A 25,360-nucleotide genomic window follows, 5' to 3' on the forward strand; every position below is an offset into this window, starting at 1 on the left:
TGCATATATCTTTTTGGATTGTGTGTGTAATGTTATTGGCATCTGTCTGTCTCGAGAGACAATGGAGCGCACCTCTGGGGGTGAAGTCAAACCTCTGTGTTAGCAGCACTAACACAGCCTTGGCAGTGTGTATGGAGGTCCTGGGCTGCCCAGATGACAAGATCTCCTCCCCTCTTGGCCTCACTGATGTGGTCCAAAGGAAAGCACAGCAATATGTTGGGCATCAACTTGGTCGTAGGAGTTGCTGGAAGGAAGCATACAAGGCACCATCCAACCGTCTTAGGGACTCCAGTCCAGATTTGTTTAGGGTTTACTCCTTAGCCTTTTCTTCTCCTGAAGATATAGTGCCCCAGTCACATTCATGAACATAACGTGCTCTGTTTGTGTGTCGAGACCCCGCAGCCACCCCCTCGTTGGAAATAACTCACACAAGGACACAGATATTAGGTTTATGTTATTGGGCAAATTTTGGCCACAACTTTATTGAATTACAGAATGTGAGTGCTATTGGCTTAGGCATTGATTGTACCTGACTATATCTGACTCCTGCCCATTGTGCAGGAAGTCCAGTAAGGGTAAGCCTTGTCAATGCGAACCAATTCAAGCTGCTCCTGGTGTTCCCGTCGGGGTCGTGTCAAGGCCCTAGTCCCCAGCCGGGCTTCAGACTGGATCAACACCCATGGATTCCTTTAACGGAATACCTTTAAGCAAGGAGGGGCAGGTGATGGCCACACCTCCCCTCCCCCACACAAGGTCAAACAATGAGCCAAAGAGGAAGTCCTCTGGCTCGCTCCTTCGTTTAAACGGCCCCGGCCAGGCCCCCCCCAGCCAGCGGATTGGCTGGCTGGGCTCGTGACATGGCCAGGATCCCCCAGGCAACGGGGGACAAAGTCCCCCGCCCCTGGTGGGGAGTGTGTGGCCACGCGGTCCACCGCAACTCCTCCCCACTGGGAAGTGGAGCGGATTAACTAGGTAGCACCAACTACTATGAAGCTCTGTGTGTGCATGCAGGAATTCACACAAACACATAAATGAAATGAAGGAGAATTTTGTTTGTTCCAAATTTTTTAAGTGAACAGACCTAATTTGCACCTCTCCAAGCACTATGCAGATTGGAATAAAAGTATATTTTGGATTTCACACCTCTCCGAATTTTGCAATACAGTTCTTGGCTGCAAAGTTGTACCAAAATGAGTTTAGAATATGTATTATTTAGGGTAAATATGTTTAGTAATATGCATTTGGAGGTATCATGCGTAAACACTGTAATAAAATACATTTTCAAATACATATTTAAATGTGAGTGTCTGAACACACATGCCTACTGATACTCTGTCCTCCATCAGGATAAAATATACTCCCAATTCCATGGCCACAGCCTGCAAAATTTGTTCCCCCCTCAAAGGCAAATTGACAGTAAGAAGAGCCCCGCTAAATCAAACTAAACACCCACCTCTTTCCTACAATTGACAACCAGGTGTCTATGGGAAGACCACAAGCAAGACCTGAGGGCTATAGCCACCTCTCATTGCTGTTCACCTAGCAGCTAACTTTCAGAGACTTACAGGTCCTGGTGCTGAAGGTAGTATAAAGTCATAATAGCTAGTGTCCTTTTGCAGCCTTATCCTCCATGAATTTGTATAATTCCCTTTCAAAGCTGCCCAAGTTGGCGGCCCTCACCAATCCCTGCTTTAGACTATGAAAAAGGTTGCTGGAGTAATGATAGGTTTTAATGCCCTTTTAAAATGTGTTTGGGAGGGGAGTTGTTGTTAATATTAAGTATTTTGTGTTTTTATGTTGTAGAAGCCATGAGACCTGTGGGTATAGGGTGACATAAAAATTTAGTAAATAATACATAATTTTAATGGGGACACTGGGAAGAAAATCCTCACTGGGTATAGGGCGACATAAAAATTTAATAAATAATACATAATTTTAATGGGGACACTGCGAAGAAAATCCTCATTGGCCTCTGTTCCATTTCTTCCCATTCATTTTGCACTTTTCCCATAGTCCCACATTCTACCTTTTGTATAGTCTTCCACAGGAAGCAGCGTGTAACATTCTCCTCCCTCCCCTTCCTGGACCATCTGGTCTTTTACTGAGAGAACATCTGGCACTGGGTGGGAGAGATGGGTCAAGTCAGCCCAATAGGTCAGCTGGAGCCAGGAGTTCTCTCTGACTTGGTAACTAAGCCAATGGGTTTGTCCCTTTGCAGCCATGTGACTGTACGAAGCAAACATTCCCTTTTAGAATTGATAGCTGTCCTATTAGGTAGATCAGATTTAATCAACAGCTGCAAGTGGTACTTAAGAAAATAATCACAGCAAAGTGGGTCAGCGGAATTCGGAAGTGAGTCAGGCCTTTGGGAATCTTGCCCAGTCATTTGTTTTAATGAATACCCAAGGTTTTAAAGCCAGCTTACCAGTTTTAATCAGTGGCAACCCATACTGTGCTGAAGTACCCAAGTATATGCAAAAATGATCATGAACCAGTAGTTCATAGAGGAAGGCTCTTTGACTGCAAGCTGTAATGGTTTTCCTTTGTGGTCTGATCCTATGAGGTTCATGGCCTCATATCTTTTAAAAGAAGCAATAAATTTTTCATTATTTGAATCACATTGCGAAGTGCTTACTTGTGTACACATTTTTTGTATCATTATTTGTCTTGTTCCCATTCTGCATATAATAAATAATAAAGGATTATGGGGAAAGTAGTTTAACAGGGGTGGGAAAATGACTTTAGAGGGACATATTTGGGCATATGCCTTTCTCTCACATTGAAATCTGGCAAATGCAAAAAAAAATACAAAAAAAAAATTGTCCTATCAAAATACAAAGTGAGCCTTAGCTACTACTAGGATGCACAGGTGTCTAGGTATCTGTCGGAATGTCCAGAATTTCTCTCTCCCTTTTTTTTCTTTTTTCTTTTGGTACATTCCAGAACATTCATCAAAACTGAAGTGGCTATTGATTTTGGCAAACTGATATTCAGTTCAGGTAGAAAAAAGATGAATGGAAAATTGGGTCCTGTTAATTAAATACCAAAATGTATTTGATTATTCCATATAAAAAGTGTTGCCTTACGGTACTTTTATGGTTAATTTAAATTTATGAGACTATATACACATCATAAATTGAGCCAGGGTTCAACCCTGTAACTTGTTTTCGTTCTCATTTTTTGACTTAGAATATACAACGAATGCATTAAGAATAAATATGTATTTATCCAGCTGTTGTTGTTGTTTAGTCATTTAGTCGTGTCCGACTCTTCGTGACCCCATGGACCAGAGCACGCCAGGCACTCCTGTCTTCCACTGCCTCCCGCAGTTTGGTCAAACTCATGTTAATAGCTTTGACAACACTGTCCAACCATCTCATCCTCTGTCGTCCCCTTCTCCTTGTGCCCTCCATCTTTCCCAACATCAGGGTCTTTTCCAGGGAGTCTTCTCTTCTCATGAGGTAGCCAAAGTATTGGAGCCTCAGCTTCAGGATCTGTCCTTCCAGTGAGCACTCAGGGCTGAAATGATAGGTTTGGTCTTCTTGCAGTCCATGGGACTCTCAAGAGTCTCCTCCAGCACCATAATTCAAAAGCATCAGTTCTTTGGCAGTCAGCCTTCTTTATGGTCCAGCTCTCACTTCCATATATCACTACTGGGAAAACCATAGCTTTAACTATACGGACCTTTGTTGGCAAGGTGATGTCTCTGCTTTTTAAGATGCTGTCTAGGTTTCTCATTGCTTTTCTCCCAAGAAGCAGGCGTCTTTTAATTTCGTGGCTGCTGTCACCATCTGCAGCGATCATGGAGCCCAAGAAAGTAAAATCTCTCACTGCCCCCATTTCTTCCCCTTCTATTTGCCAGGAGGTTATGGGACCAGTAGCCATGATCTTAGTTTCTTTGATGTTGAGCTTCAGACCCTATTTTGAACTCTCCTTTTTCATCCTCATTTAGAGGTTATCTAGCTACCACACTTCCTAACCACAATTTTCCTCTTAAATATAATTCTTGAGTTTGTGTCTCTGAATTGCAAAAAGTCGATTTCCACCATTGCCACTCCCGTGCAGCTGAGATAAGGACTTTGGGCTTTCTGTACAAAAGGACTATGGGTCATGGGGCCCCTTTTTAATTATTTAGAATTTACGTGCTAGTTATAGATAATATGGGGGTGCAGGTGGCGCTGTGGGTTAAACCACAGAGCCTAGGGCTTGCTGATCAGAAGGTCGGCGGTTCGAATCCCCGCGACAGGGTGAGCTCCCATTGCTCAGTCCCAGCTCCTGCCCACCTAGCAGTTCGAAAGCACGTCAAAGTGCAAGTAGATAAATAGGTAACGCTCTGGCGGGAAGGTAAATGGTGTTTCCGTGCGCTGCTCTGGTTCGCCAGAAGCAGCTTAGTCATGCTGACCAGTAAAGCGAGATGAGCACCGCAACCCCAGAGTTGGCCACGACTGGACCTAATGATCAGGGATCCCTTTACCTTTACCTATAGATAATATGAGGCTGTATCCACCTATTTGGCAGTATATGTCTCTTCGAATGTCAGCATGATGTGCGTAAAGGCAAAACTGAAGATGTCATCCAGTGTATCATGAGTTTAACATGGTTTGTTCTTTCTGGTATGCATTAATGAAGCAGATGGCTATCTTGGAAAGCCTGTTACAAGAAGAACACAAATTAAGGGTTCTTTGATTAAGTTATGATTGCATTGCCTATGAAATTTTAATTAATAAATTCCAGGGTATAGTATCCAACTAATGCTATGTGCTTGTTTAAAGTGGAAGGTAGATAATTAAAATGCATATTATTTAGATTTTGGCTCATGCAATTTTGCATTTAAGTAAACGGATATAATTGCAAAAGGACTAACGAGTGGAAAACAAGTTTTCTGTAAGGAAAAGAAGGAGGCCCACAGTGCCAGGTTAATGTTAGATTTCTTTTATTCAGAATTGATGGAAGTCTTCCACGAAAGCAATATTTATGAACGGAAGCTCTAAGTTTGATTCTAGTGCATACCAATCCACATTTTGCCACAACTAGTTATACATAACTGCCTGTGAACCTAACCTGGCTCAAAGAATTACTGTAACCTGGTTCTGCTCCTCCATCTTCAATCCTCTCTTGGTCCTGGGAGACAGTGGAGCAGGAGGGAGGGGCAAGAGGAGAAGGTGTTGGAAGTCCTTCATTCTCCACCAGCCTGACCTCTCTCTCCTTCCTCCTTGGCTTTCTTCTGTCTCTGACTCTCATTTCCTGGTTGTTTCCGGCTCCCTCAGATCACTCATCCCTTCTTTCAAGTCAGTCTCCAACCCCCCCTCTATGGGTGCCCGCTCATCAGTACCCAGTACCCACTACCACACGTCAGTACCCAGCCAGTCGCTGATGATACTTCTGATAATGCAGCCTAGAATAGTTAACCTTTTTTTGCTGTTGGCTCATGTTAAGCTTGTGGTCTACTAAGACCTCCTAGTTCTGTTTCACATGTACTGTTGGCAATCCATGTGCCCCCCCACCAATCTTATATTTGTGCAGCTAGGTTTTTCTGCCTAAGTACAGAACCTTAAATTTGTCCCTATTGAATTTCATTTGGTCCAGTTCTGCAATCTGTTAAGGTGATTTTGAATCCCGATTTTGTCTTCTGCGACATTAGCTACTCCTCTCACTTTGGTGTCCTCTGCAAATGTGATGGACATCACCTCAATTCCTTCATCCAAGTTGTTTATAAAAACATGGAACAACTAAGGGCCTAGGACAAAACCCTGTGGCCCCCCACTTGCCACGTTTTTCCAGGATGAGGAGGAACCATTAGTGAGGACTCTTTGGGTTTGGTCAGTCAATCAGCTACCAATCCACTAAAAGTTACCTCATTCAGTCCACATTTTACCAGCTTCTCCCCACTATATCATGGGGGACTTTCTCAAAAGCCTTACTGAAATCAAGTTATACTATGTCCACATCATTCCCCTGAACCACAAAAGACACAGAGAGATTTGTCTTGCTTGGCTTGTTTCTGAGAAACTCATGCTGAGTTTTAGTAATCATAGCATCCTTTTCTGAGTGCTCACAGACTGACCATTTAATTATCGGTTCTGGGACATTTCCTGGTATCTAAAAAAAGCTGACCAGTCGCTAGTTATATGGGTCTTCTCCCCGCCCCCCTTTTTGAAGATGGATACAACTTTTACCCACCTCCAATTTCCAGGGACCTCACTTGTTCTCCAAGAATTCTCAAAGATTATAGACAGAGGCTCTGATTTTTCTTATTAAAATATTTACAATATGCTACGTGCACTGAGGGCACTATGGCTTGTATATTATTCTACAGTAGTCTACAATGCTAATTCTCCTTCCTCTCCCTTCCCTGTGTGACCCCAAAATCTGTTCCTGAGGCTTGTCCAACTCCCTGGAGCAGATTTTGAGGGTGCAAGGGGGACAGGAGGGAAAGGTTCTGTCACGCAACCAGAACTCAGCGGCACATGTGGAATGGTTAGTGTGTTCTCATGGAAAATTAATTAAAATGCATTAATATAATTATGCACCCAGGTATTTAAAAATATCCATTGCATGTTCCTGCTAGGGTGAACCGTCAAGTTCACAATGTGAAAATCTGAATTATATATTTGAACTCTCATTGTAATTTACATCTGAGTGCTAATACCATCTGTCTGCATTGCATTTTTTTCAATGGGATGGCATTCCGATGTTCTTCCAAATGCTTAAACAAGCTGTTGAAAATAAATTTCTCTTTAAGCACATCTGCTCAATTTGAGTATGCATTCTGGGGTGGTCTTAAATGGGGATTGTGGGCATTTACAAATTTTACAAATTCTAAACAGACTGCCTATATTGCAAAAAAATGAATAATAATAATCCTGATAAACAAGACTTGACATGTTGTTGGCTGCTTTAATTTGATATGTCACCTTCTCCACTGCAAATAAGTGCCAAAAAGATTCATAACATGAATCTAAGCACATTAAGACACAAACATAATTACAACACTTTTTAAAGTCTCTGTAGTTTTATTTTTAATGTATCGGTGCTGGCATTCATTTACTTCCAGCAATGGTGTACCAGCTACTTAGATCCTGCACCGGGCAACTTAGAGTTTAAAAATAATATTCTAAATATTATTTGCAATGTGGTAGCAAAATCCACAGAAAAGCAAAGATTTCATGGCCAACGCTGGACCGTTAAAGACACTGGAGCATTATATGTGAGTCAAACCTAAGAATATTCGACCAACAAGTTAAAATCAAGCTTGGCAAGGAATCCTTTCCTTATATTATATAATATATCTTACTTGCAGGCAAGCATCCTGGCGTTTTCTGACAGGCTGATGATCAGAATTAAATATGGGTAGCTCTAGGCAATTAGCTTTACAGTTGAGTGCTGAGTGTTCCAAACAAAAAAGCATTTTTGTGAACTGTAAAACTTTTTCTTCTCTGTTCTATGCTATGTACAAATGTAAGCTGCAGGAAACAGTCTGAAGATACTTCACAACTTGAATGCTTTTCTTCCTATATTTTAGTGAATTTTATGAGATTACTAATGACTAATAAATAGTATTTATACTGGGAACATTGCGTTCAACCAGTCCTGCTGCAGACTGTGAAAAGTAAGGGGTGTGTGAGCTGAAGAGATTCCATATAGCCAGGAATGGGAGTGTCACAACTACCGTATTTTTCGCTCTATAGGACACACTTTTTCCCCTCCAAAAATTAAGGGGAAATGTTTGTGCGTCCTATGGAGCGAATGCTGGCTCCTTGGCTTCAGCGAAAGCAAAGCGAAGCCTCCAAAGCGCAGAGGGAGCGCTCCCTCCACGCTCCGGAGGCTACGCGTTGCTTTCGCTGAAGTCTGGAGAGCGAGAGGGATCGGTGCGCACCGACCCCTCTCGCTCTCCAGGCTTCAGGGATAGCCGCCTGAAGCCTTTGGAGCGCAGCGTGAGTTCCCGCTGCGCTCCAAGGGCTTCGGGGTTAGCTGCGCAAAGCCTCCGCAGGGCAGCGGGGTGCCTTCACCCCGCTGCCCTGCGGAGGCTTCAAAGGCTGTCCCCGAAGCCAGAACAGTGAGACAGAGTGCTGCACAGCGCTCCATCTCGCTGTTCTAGCTTGGGGGTGGCTGTGCAAAGCCTCACGGGCTGTCCCGGAAGCCTCCGCAGGGCACGGGGATGAAGGCTCCCCGTGTCCTGCGGAGACTTCGCGCAAAGCTAGACCACCTATCCCAGCGGCTATCCCAGAAGCCAGAACAGCAAGAGGCTATCCCAGAAGCCAGATCCCTCTTGCTGTTTTGGCTTCTGGGATTCAGAAATTTTTTTTTCTTGTTTCCTCCCCCCCAAACTAGGTGCGTCCTATCATCTGGTGCGTCCTATAGAGCGAAAAATACGGTACATGTCAGGAGTCAACATAGCAACACACAAAATAGATTAAAGGTAAAGGTAAAGGTACCCCTGCCCGTACGGGCCAGTCTTGACAGACTCTGGGGTTGTGCGCCCATCTCACTCAAGAGGCCGGGGGCCAGCGCTGTCCGCAGACACTTCCGGGTCACGTGGCCAGCGTGACATCGCTGCTCTGGCGAGCCAGAGCCGCACACGGAAATGCCGTTTACCTTCCCGCTGGTAAGCGGTCCCTATTTATCTACTTGCACCCGGGGGTGCTTTTGAACTGCTAGGTTGGCAGGCGCTGGGACCGAGCAGCGGGAGCGCACCCCGCCGCGGGGATTCGAACCGCCGACCTTTCGATCGCCAAGCCCTAGGCGCTGAGGCTTTTACCCACAGCGCCACCCGCGTCCCTTATCAAAATAGATTACAGAAACATAAAATGTACCATAGGAGTGTGGGAAGCTGCCTCATACGGACTCAGACCATTGGTCCATCTGGTTGGGATTGTCTCTACTGACTGGTCACCTCTCCCCAGCAACTTTTTCCTCGCTCCACTTGTCGGTGCCAGGGATTGAAACTAGTTTTGAAATTGAAACTAATTTTATTATTTATACCCTGCCCATCTGGCCCTGATGTACAGATGACCTCAATAGCAGCCCAGTTGTGTGCTCCTTGCAAAATACAGGAAAAATACTCCTGAGCACGCAGTCTGGACTTGGTAGTCAAGCCCTGACGTATTGCCTGGTCAGTTTCATGTGGTAGAAGAGAGTTGTTAACTGCCCTGAGACCTGCAGGTATAGGGCAGTATACATACTTAATAAATATCATCATCATTATCAAAGAGAGTGAAATATACTCGGAGTTGAGAGTGGATTTCATGCTCTTTATTCAGCTCATAGTGGTGAGGAGGAATGGAAGTTCCCCCAGAATGTTTGCTTTATATACATTATTTACACAATGGGCCCCACGTGATTGGCTAATTCCGGGATTCTCCTGTAGGCCAATCAGGTTGCGGATTCACTTCCACCTGGAGCTGGATTGGATGGCTCCTGTGGACCAATCAGGCTGCTGCATTCTGAATCCTATTGTTCTTGGACCAATCAGACTGCTGCTGCATTTTGAATCCTATTCAACTCAGTACATAACAGAGAGTGAACAAAGAAGCTTTACTTCCTTCTTCACCAGAGGTGAAGGGATATGACCTGAGTCTAGGAATACAATTCTGTGGTCTTAACCCGTTCATGCATTAACTAGCCCTAAGCTTGCTAGTTATATTTTATTGCAACTTCCCACATCTTTGGTGAGTTAATTAATAGCAGGGAGAGCACTGGAAGCGGGGATGTTGTTGTGTGTTTCATCCTGACTTTGGACAGGGAGAAGGGAGGTGTTCTGTTGAGCCTCCCACATTCCCAAATATTTATTTTCTACCCAAGCCCTTCTGCAAGAGGGGCTGGACCTGACAGGCTGCCATAGTGGATACCTTGAGGAAGATGTCAGCCCAATGCTTGGCTTCAGTGAAAAGGTGGATTTCATGCTAGGGAGTGATAGAAAAGGAATTGAAAACAAAAGACAGTATCTGCTGTTATTCACAACCATAATTGGAATACAGTGTAGAGTTCTGGCTGCCTGACCTCATAAAGGATATTGCAGAGTTCAAAAACGTTCTGAAAAGTATGATCAAGAGATGGAACAACCCCCCTCTGATGAAATATTACAACATTTGGGGACTTTTAGTTTTGAGTAAGGGGGTAATATGATAGAGGCATATACAATTATGCATAGTGTAGAGAAAGTGGACACCTAAGTCCTTAAGCTTCTGTTCTGAGAAGCCTTTTAACAGCTAGATGATGGCCTGGCCCAACTATTTTTTAGATAATTCATTTTTGCAGCAAATACACTTCAAGGTCCTGAACCACTATCTAGTGCAGAGTCAAGACCAACCCTGAAAACAATAGAGGGTATCCATTTATCCTTTAGGTAACAAAAATTGGGTGTGTGTGTGTGATCTTTCCCATTATATGGAGGATCACAGGAGATGACACTTGCAACTCTCCCTTCTTGCCTGTTAACTGAAGTGCTGGAAAGAAGCTGTTTTGTTTCTGATTTTTTTTATTGTAATTACTTAATCTTCTAGGCTAAAGCCAGAAATAGTTATGCAGTGGAATGTTTCTGCCTGCTGCTGCTCATCTATCAAACACCCTCTCATAACTAATCCTTTTGATCACAAGAATCTTCTCTTCTAAATCCGTTATTTAATCTTTGTTGCCAGTGGGAAATCAACAATGGCTGAGTTGGTGCAGGAACGGGTGGGGAAGTAGTTAATTTTATTTACAGGCGAAAAGAGCTGCATTGTGTAGAGCACGGGTGTCAAACACAAGGCCCGCGGGCCGAATCCGGCCCACCAGACCTCGTCATGTGGCCCGTGTGGCCGCCAGCCACCAGCCTTCACCTTTTATTCTCGCTTTTTTTTTTTTGACACAAGAAAGCCGCCTCTTCAGCGCATGCGCGGCAGCCTACAAGCCAGAGAACGTCTGCCCTCTAGCGGCGCTGGCCGTTCTACACAGGAAACCTCCACTTTACATGCATTCAGGAAACCTCCACTTGTTTTTATATTGAGCGCATGCCATCCTGTGATGTGACAGATCCAACGGCTGCCTGAACCCTTCTCTCCTGTACTGTAAGTCCTACAGATACAACTGGCCCTTTGAGGGTGACCAAACTGCTGATGCGGCCCTCAATGAATTTGAGTTTGACACCCCTGGTGTAGAGCTATTGAATTGTGTAAAATATGTGATCTGGATGAGATAAGTTTGTGATTTCAATGTCACGCCTTCCCATTTTTCATTAGTTTTTTTAAAAAAGAATTGATCATAAAAAAAAATTAAAAATGGATCAGTGTTGCTTCAAAATTAATATGTACAAAACTTTTCCTTAGATCTGCTGCATAGGTCTAGGTTTCTTAGGTCTAGAACTAGGGTAGTTTATGACATTGATCCAAATACTAATAGAGAAAATACTGCAAGCTGCAGTTTTCTTTGCCTATTGTAGTTCATTCCCCACATCAGTAACAAAGATCATACTCTGTGAAATTCTATATTCCTTGCTTAGATGTTATTTAATGTAGGATTTTTAGATGGTAGCATGAAAAGGTGTGTTGTTGTTTTGTAGGGCTGACAGTGTTTTCTAACATTAAAGTAGACCAGTGCTGTTTTCAGAGAGCTCTTGAATAGGATGTTGTGCACTGGTGTTCCAAAATGGTCAAATAATGCCAGAAGAATAGTTGTTTCTGGCTGGCCTGTTAGTTTATGACAAAGCTATTTGTATCCAAGTGTGTCTGCCTAGTTTCTTGGGGTAGCTTGTTATGAAATCCCCAACAGTTTAGTAATGAGAAGGGGGTACATAACTCAGCAGTACCGTATTTTTCGCACTATAGGACGCACTTTTTCCCCTCCAAAAATGAAGGGGAAATGTGTGTGCGTCCTATGGTGCGAATGCAGGCTTTCGCTGAAGCCTGGAGAGCGAGAGGGGTCGGTGCGCACCGACCCCTCTCGCTCTCCAGGCTTCAGGAGAGCCCCACCGCCAGCCCCACAAGCTCGGGGGACAGCGGGGAGGCGGAACGCCACCATCCCGCTGTCCCCTGACTTGGTTAGAAGGCTGACGGGGGGAGAAGCCTGCTCCTCCCCGTTGCCAGCCCTGCAAACTCGGGAGACAGCGGGAGAGGCGCAGCGCGTCATCCCGCTGTCTCCCGACTTGGCTAGAAGGCTGGCGGGGGGAGAAGCCTGCTCCTCCCCGTCGCCAGCCCCGCAAACTCAGGAGACAGCGGGAGAGGCGCAGCGCGCCATCCCGCTGTCCCCCGACTTGGCTAGAAGGCTGGCGGGGGGAGAAGCCTGCTCCTCCCCTCGCCAGCCCCGCAAACTCGGGAGAGAGCGGGAGAGGCGCAGCGCGCCCTTCCCGCTGTCCCCCGACTTGGCTAGAAGGCTGGCGGGGGGGAGAAGCCTGCTCCTCCCCTCGCCAGCCCCGCAGACTGGGGGACAGCGGGAGAGGCGCAGCGCGCCCTTCCCGCTGTCCCCCGACTTGGCTAGAAGGCTGGCGGGGGGAGAAGCCTGCTCCTCCCCATCGCCAGCCCCGCAGACTCGGGGGACAGCGGGAGAGGCGCAGCGCGCCCTTCCCGCTGTCCCCCGACTTGGCTAGAAGGCTGACGGGGGGAGAAGCCTGCTCCTCCCCTCGCCAGCCCCGCAAACTCGGGAGACAGTGGGAGAGGCAGCGCGCCATCCCGCTGTCTCCCGACTTGGCTAGAAGGCTGGCGGGGGGGAGAAGCCTGCTCCTCCCCTCGCCAGCCCCGCAAACTCGGGAGAGAGCGGGAGAGGCGCAGCGCGCCCTTCCCGCTGTCCCCCGACTTGGCTAGAAGGCTGGCGGGGGGAGAAGCCTGCTCCTCCCCTCGCCAGCCCCGCAAACTCGGGAGAGAGCGGGAGAGGCGCAGCGCGCCCTTCCCGCTGTCCCCCGACTTGGCTAGAAGGCTGGCGGGGGGAGAAGCCTGCTCCTCCCCTCGCCAGCCCCGCAAACTCGGGAGACAGCGGGAGAGGCGCAGCGCGCCCTTCCCGCTGTCCCCCGACTTGGCTAGAAGGCTGGCGGGGGGAGAAGCCTGCTCCTCCCCTCGCCAGCCCCGCAAACTCGGGAGACAGCGGGAGAGGCGCAGCGCGCCATCCCACTGTCTCCCGACATGGTTTGGAGACTGGCGGAGGGCTTCCTCCTCCCCCAGCCCCGCAAGCTCCCAGAGCGATGCCAAAGCTGCGCGCAGCTTCGGCATGGCTCTGGGTCACGTTCTGGGGGAGGGAGAAGCTCGGGCTTCCCCCGCCCCAGCCCCGCGCCTGGCGGGGGTGGGTGGGATAAATTTCCCCCCCTTTATTCCCCCCCCCCAAATCTAGGTGCGTCCTATGGACCGGTGCGTCCAATAGTGCGAAAAATACGGTGCTTTGGAACGGAGAATGACTACAGCAGCCGAAGAAAACTGCAGTTTGCAACAAGATGAAGAAACAGCCCATCTGCCACTTTTGTGGAATTGCTCACTAAAATGCCTTCCTTTTTAAGGGAAAATGACCTCGTCTGCAAGTTTAAGGCTAAAATGTATGAGGATGCATATTGCTATGTTCACCCTGGTTCTCCAAGAAGCGAGAAGTTCCAGGGGCACAGCACTTAGTTTTCCCTTTGAAGGAGGTTACTGGATGTTTATGGCACTTTTAAATATTTGAGTTTATTTACAGACTAAGTATAAGTGGAGGAAGGGGACGCGGGTGGCGCTGTGGATAAAACCTCAGCACCTAGGACTTGCCGATCGCATGGTCGGCGGTTCGAATCCCTGCGGTGGGGTGCGCTCCCGTCGTTCGGTCCAGCGCCTGCCAACCTAGCAGTTCGAAAGCACCCCTGGGTGCAAGTAGATAAATAGGGACCGCTTACCAGCGGGAAGGTAAACGGCGTTCCGTGTGCTGCGCTGGCTCGCCAGATGCAGCTTTGTCACGCTGGCCACGTGACCCGGAAGTGTCTGCGGACAGCGCTGGCTCCCGGCCTATAGAGTGAGATGAGTGCACAACCCTAGAGTCTGGCAAGACTGGCCCGTACGGGCAGGGATACCTTTACCTTTACCTTTATAAGTGGAGGAACAGTTTAACCTTCCAACAGGCAGCCAAATCCACTGCCCAACATCAGATCTGCGGGTGGGAAAGAAGGCTCTTTCTCTGGGTTGCAGAGAACAGAAAGTCAGCTCTGTGTCACACTTGAAAGCTGTAGTCTGTTCCTTTGCTCCCTTTCACAAACACTTAAATCGCATTGTCCTTAATGGGGTGGGGTAAGTCTGGTTAACCCACATTCAGAAGACTTAAGTGAGATCATGCTATAAAAAACAATTTCCCTGTCAAAAAAAATGTACCTGGCAACATTGTCGTGGAGTATCAAAGAACATTTGCGATGATTCTGGCCCCACTAATTCTCTCCTATCTAAGCTAACACCGTGAGCAAATGGTCTCTGAAAATTCCGCACTCAAGAAGAAAAATGAGGGTTATAATTTCAATGAATTTCTCTGGGGGAAGGGTAAATTCTCAATGGTTTCTCAAGGGTAGAGCACAGCTTCTCTCTTCCCTGGTTGTTTTTGGTTTTGCAGCTGGCGTAAGACCCCAAATTTGTTGACCCGAAAGTTGGTGAGCTTTTTTTTCTCTCCCCAACCCCCCCCCAAAACATGTGATTTGATTTTTTTTTTTGATTGACTTGCATAAGATCCAGGACAAAGCGCCGCCTTTTGGAAATTCCCCTGGGACGTCAATTCCGCTTTTGAAATCCCAGTAATTTATTGGGAAATTTGGACATATGGCAGCCCTAGGGTTGGCAACCACCCCACTGCCAATGGTGAATATTTAGAGAATTTCTGAAAAGTGGCCTTCTTCCAGGGAGGCAAGAAAAAGGAAACTGCTTTGAGGTTGTTGTTGGTTTTACAATGAAGCAGTGTATAATTTTTATGAAATAAACCAGGCATCCCCAAACCCGGCCCTCTAGATGTTTTGGGACTACAATTCCCATCATCCCTGACCACCGGTCCTGTTAGCTAGGGATGATGGGAGTTGTAGCCCAAAAAAATCCAGAGGGCCGAGTTTGGGGGTGCCTGAAATAAACAAACATACAAACAAAAACCATACATTCTCTCTAAAGCGAAATCATGAGAAACAACACTATTAAAGACAGAAAACTCTATAGACAGCAGACCTTAAGGGTATATCTGTTGAGATCAGTATCACTGAAATAAATATGTCAGTGACACTGAATGTTGAAATAGGGAACTAAAACTATTACAGCCTGCTATATCCTGAACTTTACAAATACCATTGTATCCTCGAAGGCTGGTCAGTTGCTAGTCTTTTCCACTCATATTAATGGAAAACTAAAAAATATATCTCAATAGGCCTGTAGATTTATTCTGCGAGCAGTTCCATTTCTTACATAGGCAGCATGCCCAACAATCTTTAGGATAGTAAAGACCTGACCCCTCCAGAAATTGGATTTTTGTGTGTGTGTGCTTTGCTAGAGATCTGTGAATTCTCAAAGGAAATTATAGCTCTTTCCCTGAGTTCTTCAGGAAGAAGGATTGACGGTTAAACCATTCTAGAATTTGTAGCTCCATGAGGGGAATAGGGGTCTCCTAACAATGTCCAGCACCTATAACAAACTGCTGTTCCAATGATCCTTTGAAGGACGCCATGACTATTCAGTGTGTCATCAGAACCACAGACACAGGTTTGTCTGTGTTTTGGAAATTTCAGTTCCAGGATTGCTGGCATATCTGTGTGTGACTTAACAGGTTGACACAAGTGGGGGAAGTTACAATTTTCCATATGAGAATAATGTGCAGGGTTTTTTCTCTCTCATTGAAAAGCCCCCCCGAATCTGATAGTGAATCTAAAATAGGCAGCAGAAATAGTTTTACCAGCAGACATGGAGTCTTCATTTAACAAAGAAGGGTTCCGTATTTCTGATCGCTGTGTAATTAGTTGCAGCCATTATTCTTAGTTTAGAATCCATTATATTGGTGTTTAATTAGATCTAATGGGAAGTGTTTTCCATAAAGGAAAACAATGATTTGTAATATCTTGCTTATGTGGTAAAATTTATTATAAGGTTGTTAACAACGTTTCAAACAATACGGTGCAAGTAAAGGGTTAGCTGTGAACCAAAGTGACTTTTGTTCTTTCCTGGAGGGAAATGTTAGAAGGATGAATTATTTTATCAAAGGCAGACTAGCAGGCTGCAAAGTGTCAGTTAAACTGTCACTGTAGCCTATTGTCAACAAAGGGGGTGGCTATGCTTGGGGCAGTTGCGGGTTTTATATTCAGAATCAAAGGCATCAAGGGGGTGTTTGGTTTTGATTGGTCATTTAATGGATGCTCTGCCTCATCCTATTGGCTCAAAATTAATATAGGCAAATAAGAGGGTGGATTGTCACCATAGCTGCAATCCTGAGAGGAGGAAGTGAAGACCAAGTTGAAAACTATGTGTAATTTCCTTTGGAGTGTAGTGCTTACTGGGGAAACAAAGGGACACAGTAATTGGTAAGGTATTGATTAGAGAATGGAACTATAACCTCCTGAAAGCGACAATAACCAGTGCTATTTAAAGTGTAACCACAAGCCTTATGAGTAAACAAAGGTTGCACTCTATTAATACCTCTAGTAACAAACTTAATTCATTCCGGAGGCCCGTTCTTAACCTGAAACTGTTCTTAACTAGAGGCGTGCTTTCACCAATGAGGCCTCTTGCTGCTGCTGTGCCGCCGACACGATGATTTCCATTCTCATCCTGGGGCAAAGTTCTCAACTCGAGGTAACTCTTCCAGGTTAGCAGAGTTTGTAACCTGAGGCGTTTGTAACTCGAGGTACCACTGTATTGCGAAAAAAGCTTCAATAACTGAATAATGCCTCCCCCTTTTTTTTTGCCTGTTTTGTCCCTTGTTATAGCTACTGAAGGATGCGGGTGGCGCTGTGGGTTAAACCACAGAGCCTAGGGCTTGCCGATCAGAAGGTTGGCGGTTCGAATCCCTGCGACGGGGTGAGCTCCTGTTGCTCGGTCCGTGCTCCTGCCAACCTAGCAGTTCAAAAGCACGTCAAAGTACAAGTAGATAAATAGGTACTGCTCTGGCGGGAAGGTAAACGGCGTTTCCGTGCACTGCTCTGGTTCTCCAGAAGCTGCTTAGTCATGCTGGCCACATGACCCAGAAGCTGTACGCCGGCTCCCTCTGCTAATAAAAAGAGATGAGTGCCGCAACCCCAGAGTCGGCCACGACTGGACCTAATGGTCAGGGGTCCCTTTACCCTTTACCTTTATAGCTACTGAAAGGTGAACTGGTATAAGAAAACAAAAAGGTTTTGAGTTATTTGTTGGCAATGAAGACAAAGTGAAAAAAGAGGGTCAAAGGGTTTTAAAAGTGGCTGAATACCAATAAAATAAAATAAAAGCCCCCCCCCTTGACCTTCTAGGCCATAAAGGGAATTGGTAGCTGTGCGGGGTGGGGAGTTTAACAAAATCCAGGCCTGAGTTGCCATAATCTGAAACAATATCTCTCTTTTGTGGGCTATAACTCTGGTCCATTATGTTGACCAGCTGTTTGGTGCTGAGATGCTGTCCCACCCAAATAGAGGGCAGCCTGTTGACCCAACTCAGTAGAATGGCAACACAAGCTTTAAGACTCTTGGTGTCCCATACTTGCACTTCTTCCAGAAGTGGCAGGAAAGTGCAGGAACAGGAAAGTGTTGGGATACTGCCAAGGAGACAGAGTCCATCTGAGCCCCCAAGCCGGCTGCCGGACGATCCATCGACCTCCCGTAGACAGGCAGTATCAGCAAATAGCGACACGAAGCCTCAGAAATAGATTGCCACATTCTTAGGCTGGTGCACACTCTATCAGCAGAATTCACACAGCGAAAGATGCACAGCAGGAGAGCATATTTACAGTTTATTTAGCGTTGGTCAGAACAAAGAAAAACATGACCGCCTGCATCGGCGTTCAGGCAACAAGAAGGAAACGAAAGCAACTGAAAACATAAACATCCTGTGAACAGGAAATACGCAGACTGTGTGACTCACAAAGCCTGCTCCCTTTTAAGGTGGAACGGAAATATCCTAACACATTTGGGCCTAATTTTTCCTATTGAAATCAAGGGGACATTTAAAAAAGAAAAGAAAAACCGGGGCGAATTTTGGTCAGACTATGGCCATCGTATTAACCCTGGAAATTCACATATATATTTCAAACTGATCTTCTGCATTACTTTTACTGGTTTTGTTAACTCTTTCCCCGTTTCCACTTAATTGCAAGAAGTACTTCAGTTCAGTTAAAAAACAACAACAAAAACCACAGAGCTTTCCCCTAAAATGTTAAGCTGATACATTTCGTTATTGTCTTTCTTCACTTTATCATGACTGACAGCTTTACCATCTTTATCTAGTAACTGGCTCACTGGAATAACTTTTATTTCCTCTGATACGCCTAAACATTTCTTATCTCTGCTGGCCACAGATGTCTCACTGATATTTTTAGCTCTTCTTATCAGTTGACTGGCAGGTAGGAAGTGCAATTTTTACCCAATTTTATCATACATTTTATCTCTCTCCCTTTGTAGTAGTATTTATAGGTTACTTAGCTATTTTGTGTCTTAGTCAGTGTGAATAAAAGCACCAAGGTTTTTTAAACCTCAGTTTAATTATCCTGAGGAAAAATTCACAGCCCTTCAGAGGAGCTGAAAGCTTCCAGATGCTGTTACATGCACCTTGAATTGCCACATTTCCCACCAGCAATTGTTCTTGTTCTTGGTTGCATAACAATCCCAGCTGATATATTATTCCCTGCAACTTTACAGGAAGTATCTACTAGTATAATAGCCTATAACTCTGGAAGCAAGATAGGGATATGCCAAAATAAGGGAAATAGAGGAGGAGGGATTGAGTTAGAATTAGAATCCCAGGGAGCGGGGAAGTGAACCAAGAGGTGAATTTTCCCCCCTCTTCATGGTATGCACCACTCCCTATCTATATAGCAACAAATGCCCATGTTTAGATCCTTTGCAAGCCCCATGAAATATACTCAGAGTGAATTTCATTCTCTTTATTCAGCTCATAGTGGTGAGGAGGAATGAAAGTCCCCTCAAAGGATCTGCTTTATATACATTATTTACACAATGGGCTGCACGTGATTGGCTAATTCCAGAATTCTCCTGTAGGCCAATCAGGTTGTGGATTCACTTCCGTCTGGAGCTGGATTGGGTGGCTCCTGCAGACCAATCATACTGCTGCATTGTTCTAGGACCAATCATACTGCTGCATTCTGAATCCTATTGTTCTAGGACCAATCAGACTGCTGCATTTTGGATCCTATTCACCTCAGTACATAACACCCCAATTCCAGACTCAAGTCCTAAACAGAAGCACTCCTATCAGGGATTTGGAATACAGAGACTGTGAAATTTTGTTACAGGTTCCCACTTGTTTGTTTATACTCCTACTCCTTAAAGCTCCAGCTCTGGACAGCCAGACAGCGACTTCAACCCCCCTGTTTTCAACTTAAATCTCCCTTCCTGTCTTGCTGCTTCACAGACTTCTCATGACTGAGGAATGCTATCTCTCCCCAAATGAAAACAAAGTACAGGCTCCCTACTTTACCTGCGCAATTTACTGTTGTGAGCATGTCTCTTCATTGGAGAAAGGGATGCCCTGAGCAGTGATTCACCCAGAAGGGCAGTGAGCAGCCTCCACTGGGTAATTCTGCCTCATTGGAAGTGACAGAATGTATCAGAACTTACCCTGTTGAGGTCATTTTGGAGAAGGCAAGGCAAGAGCAGTTAAGAGTCACAAAGACACAACAGGCAGCCTTCCTTGTGGGTGGATTCTTTGGGCTCATTGTACCCATTTAAGCAACTAAATGTATTATCACAGCACCTTTCTCTTACTGCACATCAGCATGAACACTTGGGAATGAATGTTGTATCCACACTAGAGACATTCTGTGCCACTAAAAATATTAAGAACTGAGATCTGACGAGGCGACAAGAATTCTGCAGATTCCTAGACCAAAAGCAACTTACAACCAAACAAATAGACGATAAACACAGTGATCTAGATTCATAGTCTTGCTAGATATGCCATATTCCAAACTTTCAGGAATGGCCTCCAGCACAGTACAATAAGCTCTAGTCACCAGGGGGTTACGGAGTTGTGAATATGGAGGTCTTGTCATGTTTGTGCCTTATATAACCAACATGTTTAAGTCTTAATTGTTGCATGAAAGGGGTTAAGACCATAAAGTAAGTTGCTCCGCCAGGCTTACCTCACCTTGGGAGGAACTATTGATTTCTCCCAGTCTACCTGAGAAGCTCAGTGTGTAAAGACATCTGAGCTGATTGCTCCAAGCTCAGACTGCATGGCTCTAACAAGCCTCTCTTTGAGTTCCTATACCAATAATTTAGGAACATTCACCCCTGTAACTAAGCCAAGTTTCACTGCTTGTGCAACCTTTTCTGAATGTTCTATGGAAAGCATGAATCTGATCTTTGGAGAGTAAGTAAACCATTTTTAACATACCAAACATAGTCCTTTTTCTATGCTGGGGGAAGAAAATGTAGAAGGAGATATTTTACAGGTCTAACAGCCTATATTTCCATGCTTTACTTTGCTGCATATGTTGTGATTTTAAATCTCTGGTGGGGTACTCACACCAAAGAGTACTTGCCCCAAACCTGGATCTTGGCATTCAGGGAATTTTTCTTTATATATATATATATATTCCTTACCACCAGCAATGCACTCAGAAGTACAGTGGTACCTCGGCTTACATACGCTTCAGGTTATATACGCTTCAGGTTACAGACTCCGCTAACCCAGAAATAGTGCTTCAGGTTAAGAACTTTGCTTCAGGATAAGAACAGAAATTGTGTGGCGCGGTGGCAGCAGGAGGCCCCATTGGCTAAAGTGGTGGTTCAGGTTAAGAACAGTTTCAGGTTAAGTACGGACCTCAGGAACGAATTAAGTACTTAACCCGAGGTACCAGTGTACTTATACACACTGAACAAATCCCAGGTAAACTGGGTTCCCAGTTCTGTGGCTTAGGAACTAGATGTCAGGATCAAAACCCTTGTCTAGAGCAATTCAGCCATGTAGTTTTAGTGCCTTGTGGTTTTAGTACAGTTGTTGCCTGACTAGCTGTGATGACAATTCCTGGCAAGCCTGCATAGGTTTGCATTGGAGCTTTTCACATGGTGGCCTATTACTTTAGCTTTAGGCTGTTCTTGGGGTTTTGCTTGTTCTTTATTCCTCCTTGTCACTTTAGAATCCTGCCTCTTTGCTTGGTTAGCCCTTCTTGGAGATTTGAAATGGTTGTCAGGACTACTGCTTGGCTTGCTTGCATGTTGAATTTTCTTGTAATGGTTTGGGAACCCCATGAGATCCACACTGTTTTGGGGTTTCCTTCTGGAATGCACTCCAGCCATTGGTTTTCAGGACAAGTTTGTCAGCGTTCCCCTGAGACTTGAAGAAGTATTAATTAATAGCCAGAATAATTTTAAATAACATTGGGGGTAGCGTAATACAGTATAAGCTTGCAGTGATTTGAATTGCAGTAACTGCTCAATATTGTTACCAGCGTTGCTTTAAAATTTTGCCACAACTCTAGCTCCATTTAGCTTCTCTGAGTCATTTCATATGCTACCTTGATGGCAGGTACAGCAACAATGCGAGAGACAGAAAGGTAAATATAGCAGCTATTAGAAATGAAGAATATGTGAGCTGACATAAACAATCCCATTTGTTTGTTTCTCCACAGACAAAAAGGAAGTGAAGGTGGGAGAATATAATGCTATACTTGATTCACTGGAAATGATTAACAACACCATCAAATTCCACGGTAAGGCAGGAATATTGAAGAGAGCAAAGGAATGATACCATAGCTTTCTGTATAATTTTTATGTCACATGGAATGCAGCAAACAGAAATGTTTCACTACTGCCACAGAGTAAAACCGGCTCAATAATGTAGTATTTAGACTGTGCTGCTTCAGACTGCAGGTTCGTATGCGTGGAATATTTTGTAATGATGCCACATTTAAAGGAAAAGTTCTTTAGTACATCAGGCATAGGCCTCCCCATGAGAGAGAGGCATGCTGGGAGCTTCTTATGTAAAGGAACATTCAAATTTTTGGCACCTATAGGCTGAAGTGGTACAGTCCGGAATCTACCACCCCATTCTGTTCAACCAGCAAACCAGCCCTTAGGTACTTTCAGAGAATCCAGTCCAATAGACGTCGAGTAAATCCATATCTGTGCTTAGCACTTGTGCTTAGGTTCAAATCCTTATCACAAAAGGTGCAAGCATAAACTATTACTCTTGCAAAATATGCATTCACCAGACTCAGAGCTCTGCCCCCCCACTCTCATCTCCCCCCACTGCAGGGGGGGGCTAGTTTTAATCAGCCGTAAAGGGAAGCATCAAGGGGGCATGATGTTAGGTGTATAGCAGGCTTCCTCAACCTTGGCCCTCCAGATGTTTTTGGCCTACAACTCCCATGATCCCTAGCTAGCAGGACCAGTGGTCAGGGATGAGGGGAATTGTAGTCCCAAAACATTTGGAGGGCCGAGGTTGAAGAAGCCTGGTGTATACTCACAAGCACATTTATATTAAACACTCAGCATTTAAAAGAGTTCACTTACATTATCTTGCTGGTTATATCCTGGTTATGATGCACAAAGCCCTATACAGCTTGGGTCCAGGCTGACTGAAGGACCTGCCCGACTTTGAGCTCAGCCCCACCACACGACACAGGTATGTTTGGTGAGGTATGTGGAACTCCCTTCCACAGGGGAGGCAGGTCTGGCCGCCTCTGCTTTCCTTCATTGTTCAGACAGCCCTGGGGCCACTCACTGGCTGTTGGGGCAGGGTTTCCTGAAAGTAAAGTTTGTGCTCTCCGCTCCTTTAAATAGTTTTTGGTGTTTTCTGTGTTGGTTTCAGTGGGAGTTACTTGTCTCATTCTTAATTATTTATATTGTGTGTGTGTGTGTGTGTGTGTGTTTAGCTGTGTTTTTTTTTAATTCATTCTATGAGCTGCCTTGGGTCCCGGCTGGGAGAAAGGTGGGATGTAGACAGAAAAATATATATAGCAATATTTAAAGGGTTGCCCACATGGGGTAGGTGTAAGTTAATATTTTACCCATCCACCCATGTTTCAAATGGAAAATTTTAAAACCAAAAAAAATAGTGGGTTGCCTATGTCACACTTGAGTCCATGGCAGAGACCAGATTTGAACTGGTGCCCTCCTAGTTCACAGGACAGCATTTTAGCCACTAACACCATAGCTGTCAACTTACAGATTTGAAAATAAGGGACCAGCAGCCTCGAAAATAAAGGATCAGCAACCAAAATAAGAGTTTTTAGTCAGCCAGCAGCCAAACGAAGCCTCAAGTGGTGGTTCCCACAGCGCAGCAACCCAGCAAAGGGGATGCAGCAAGGGAAACCACCGTCACCTCTCCGCTGGGAAGCGCTGAGCAAAGGCGAGTCCCCAGACAATGCAGCCAATTTGATTGGCACAAGGCATGCAAGCTCCACCCCCAGTCATTCTTAGACTCCTTATTGGAGCAACACAGTTGGAGCCTCCCTCCTCCCTGGCCGCCAGGGAGGGAGGGAGGGAGAGGAGCTGGTTCCTTTGAAACCCAGGAAATTTACGGGACATCATCAATCCGGGACAGCAGCGGGAAACGGCACTGAGATATGGGAGTTTCCCACCAAATAAGGGACGGTTGACAGCTATGACTAACACCAGCCTGTGAGAGAAGGCTCCTGTGTGGTTCCTGATGGTTGCACAGAACCTAGATTGTGTGCAGCTTCTTCTGCTATTGCAGCACTATGGGAGGAGCAGTACTGCCATAACCTCTTTCCTATATAAATACTAATGGTGCGTCAGGCATTGAAATTTGTCCTTTGAGGGTCCGGCCCTACCATGCAAAAATGGTGTACAGCTTTCGCTGTTGTATCATCCATGCCATCTACAATTTCGTTAGACTAAATCAGGCACGTCCAACAGGTAGATCATGATCTATTGGTAGATCACTGGATGTCTGCGGTAGATCACTGGCTCCCCCAAAGAAGCTCAACAAGTTTGTCTCCCTAAAGAAAAGCTCAACATCTTTGCCCTGAACTCCTAAAAAACTGGGCTTTCCTCCTCCCCAAAAATACCTCAACCAATTGGACCTGAACCCCTCAAAACAGGCGGTAGAACACTGCCAGTTTTTAACTCTGTGAGTAAATCGCAGTCTCTTGGGAGTTGGCCACCCCTGGACTAAATAAAGTAATCATTTGAACCATGACTTTTACCGAGTAAGGTTCTTATTTAAAAGCCATGGCAGTTGTCATTCTCTGGAATAATTTAAAAAATGAAATACATATATGTCCACAAGCAACCGAGAATATTTAGGTCATTTCTCAGTGGTTGAGCACATACATGCATTTCGTATATTTCCCATGTTCCTCCTCTGGCATCTCTAGCTGAAGGATTCGAGGTGGTGATACTTCTACTGTCCTGCTGAGCTGTATCTTTTCTGCACATAAATAATGTGGAGCAGAATATGTCTTGCTACACTTCATATTGGTTTGTAAAGCCTGCAGTACCTCACTTTGGTAGATAAAGGTAACTTTAAAGGACCTCAGTAAAATTAATTTATAGAAATCGAATGGCAATAGGGTTTGGTTTTGCTGTTATTATTATTGGCTGTGGTTTATTTCTCACAAGGGTATAATGTTGACTCTTTCTTTTCTTGCTGACATTTCAGGGAAAGAACCACCTAAGGACAGAACAATCATCCAAAAGCAACTTCGCAAGATCTCCCTTCCTCTTTACAGTATTCTTTCAGCACTCACGATCCTGGGAATGATAATGGCCAGTGCTTTTTTGTTCTTTAACATCAAAAACCGGAATCAGAAGTAAGCATATTGCCCTGTTCCCTTCCCCCTCTCCATTGTCTCTCTTGTGAGTCCTTTTAATTAGGACAATTGTCATTAAGAGATCACGTGGTCGCTATTTACAAAGTTAATTGGAATGATCCATTCAAAGTTACTCACTACTTAAGACTGCAGTATATTGCATTTCCAGGGGAGGCTGTCTAACTGAACTCAGCGGGACTTACTTTCAAGTAAACATGCAGTTGATCGGAGTGGGTGTCTTTTTGATTTCAGAGGAAGAACTAAGCACATACTTAAATCTCTTCTTACAAAACTGATGTATCATAGAAGCGCGTACCTTTGTTTGGATCATGCCCAATTTTTAATTTTTTTTATTTTAAAAATTCTGCTTAATTGATGTTACTGTACAATATCTTTGTGTTGGAACGTTTTATTAAATCCTTTTATTCTGTTAGATCAAAATTAGTGTTTTCCACTGTGTATTATTAGCATAATCCCCAGTTAATTAAACCACTGT

At 45.0% G+C, this 25,360-nt stretch overlaps 1 protein-coding gene across 2 annotated transcripts in view; it reads left to right on the plus strand.

The window, feature by feature from the left end:
• The window catches only part of GABBR2 (gamma-aminobutyric acid type B receptor subunit 2), a 300,773-nt gene that overhangs the window by 172,987 nt on the left and 102,426 nt on the right, over positions 1–25,360 (plus strand). For both annotated transcript variants that reach the window (XM_053397182.1, XM_053397183.1), the window contains exons 9-10: positions 21,718–21,798; positions 24,714–24,864. In XM_053397182.1, the coding sequence (XP_053253157.1) occupies positions 21,718–21,798; positions 24,714–24,864 (232 nt within the window). The remainder of the gene's footprint in view (positions 1–21,717; positions 21,799–24,713; positions 24,865–25,360) is intronic.

The sequence above is a fragment of the Podarcis raffonei genome, chromosome 7, assembly GCF_027172205.1.
Source record: "Podarcis raffonei isolate rPodRaf1 chromosome 7, rPodRaf1.pri, whole genome shotgun sequence".
NCBI classification, from domain to species: domain Eukaryota; kingdom Metazoa; phylum Chordata; class Lepidosauria; order Squamata; family Lacertidae; genus Podarcis; species Podarcis raffonei.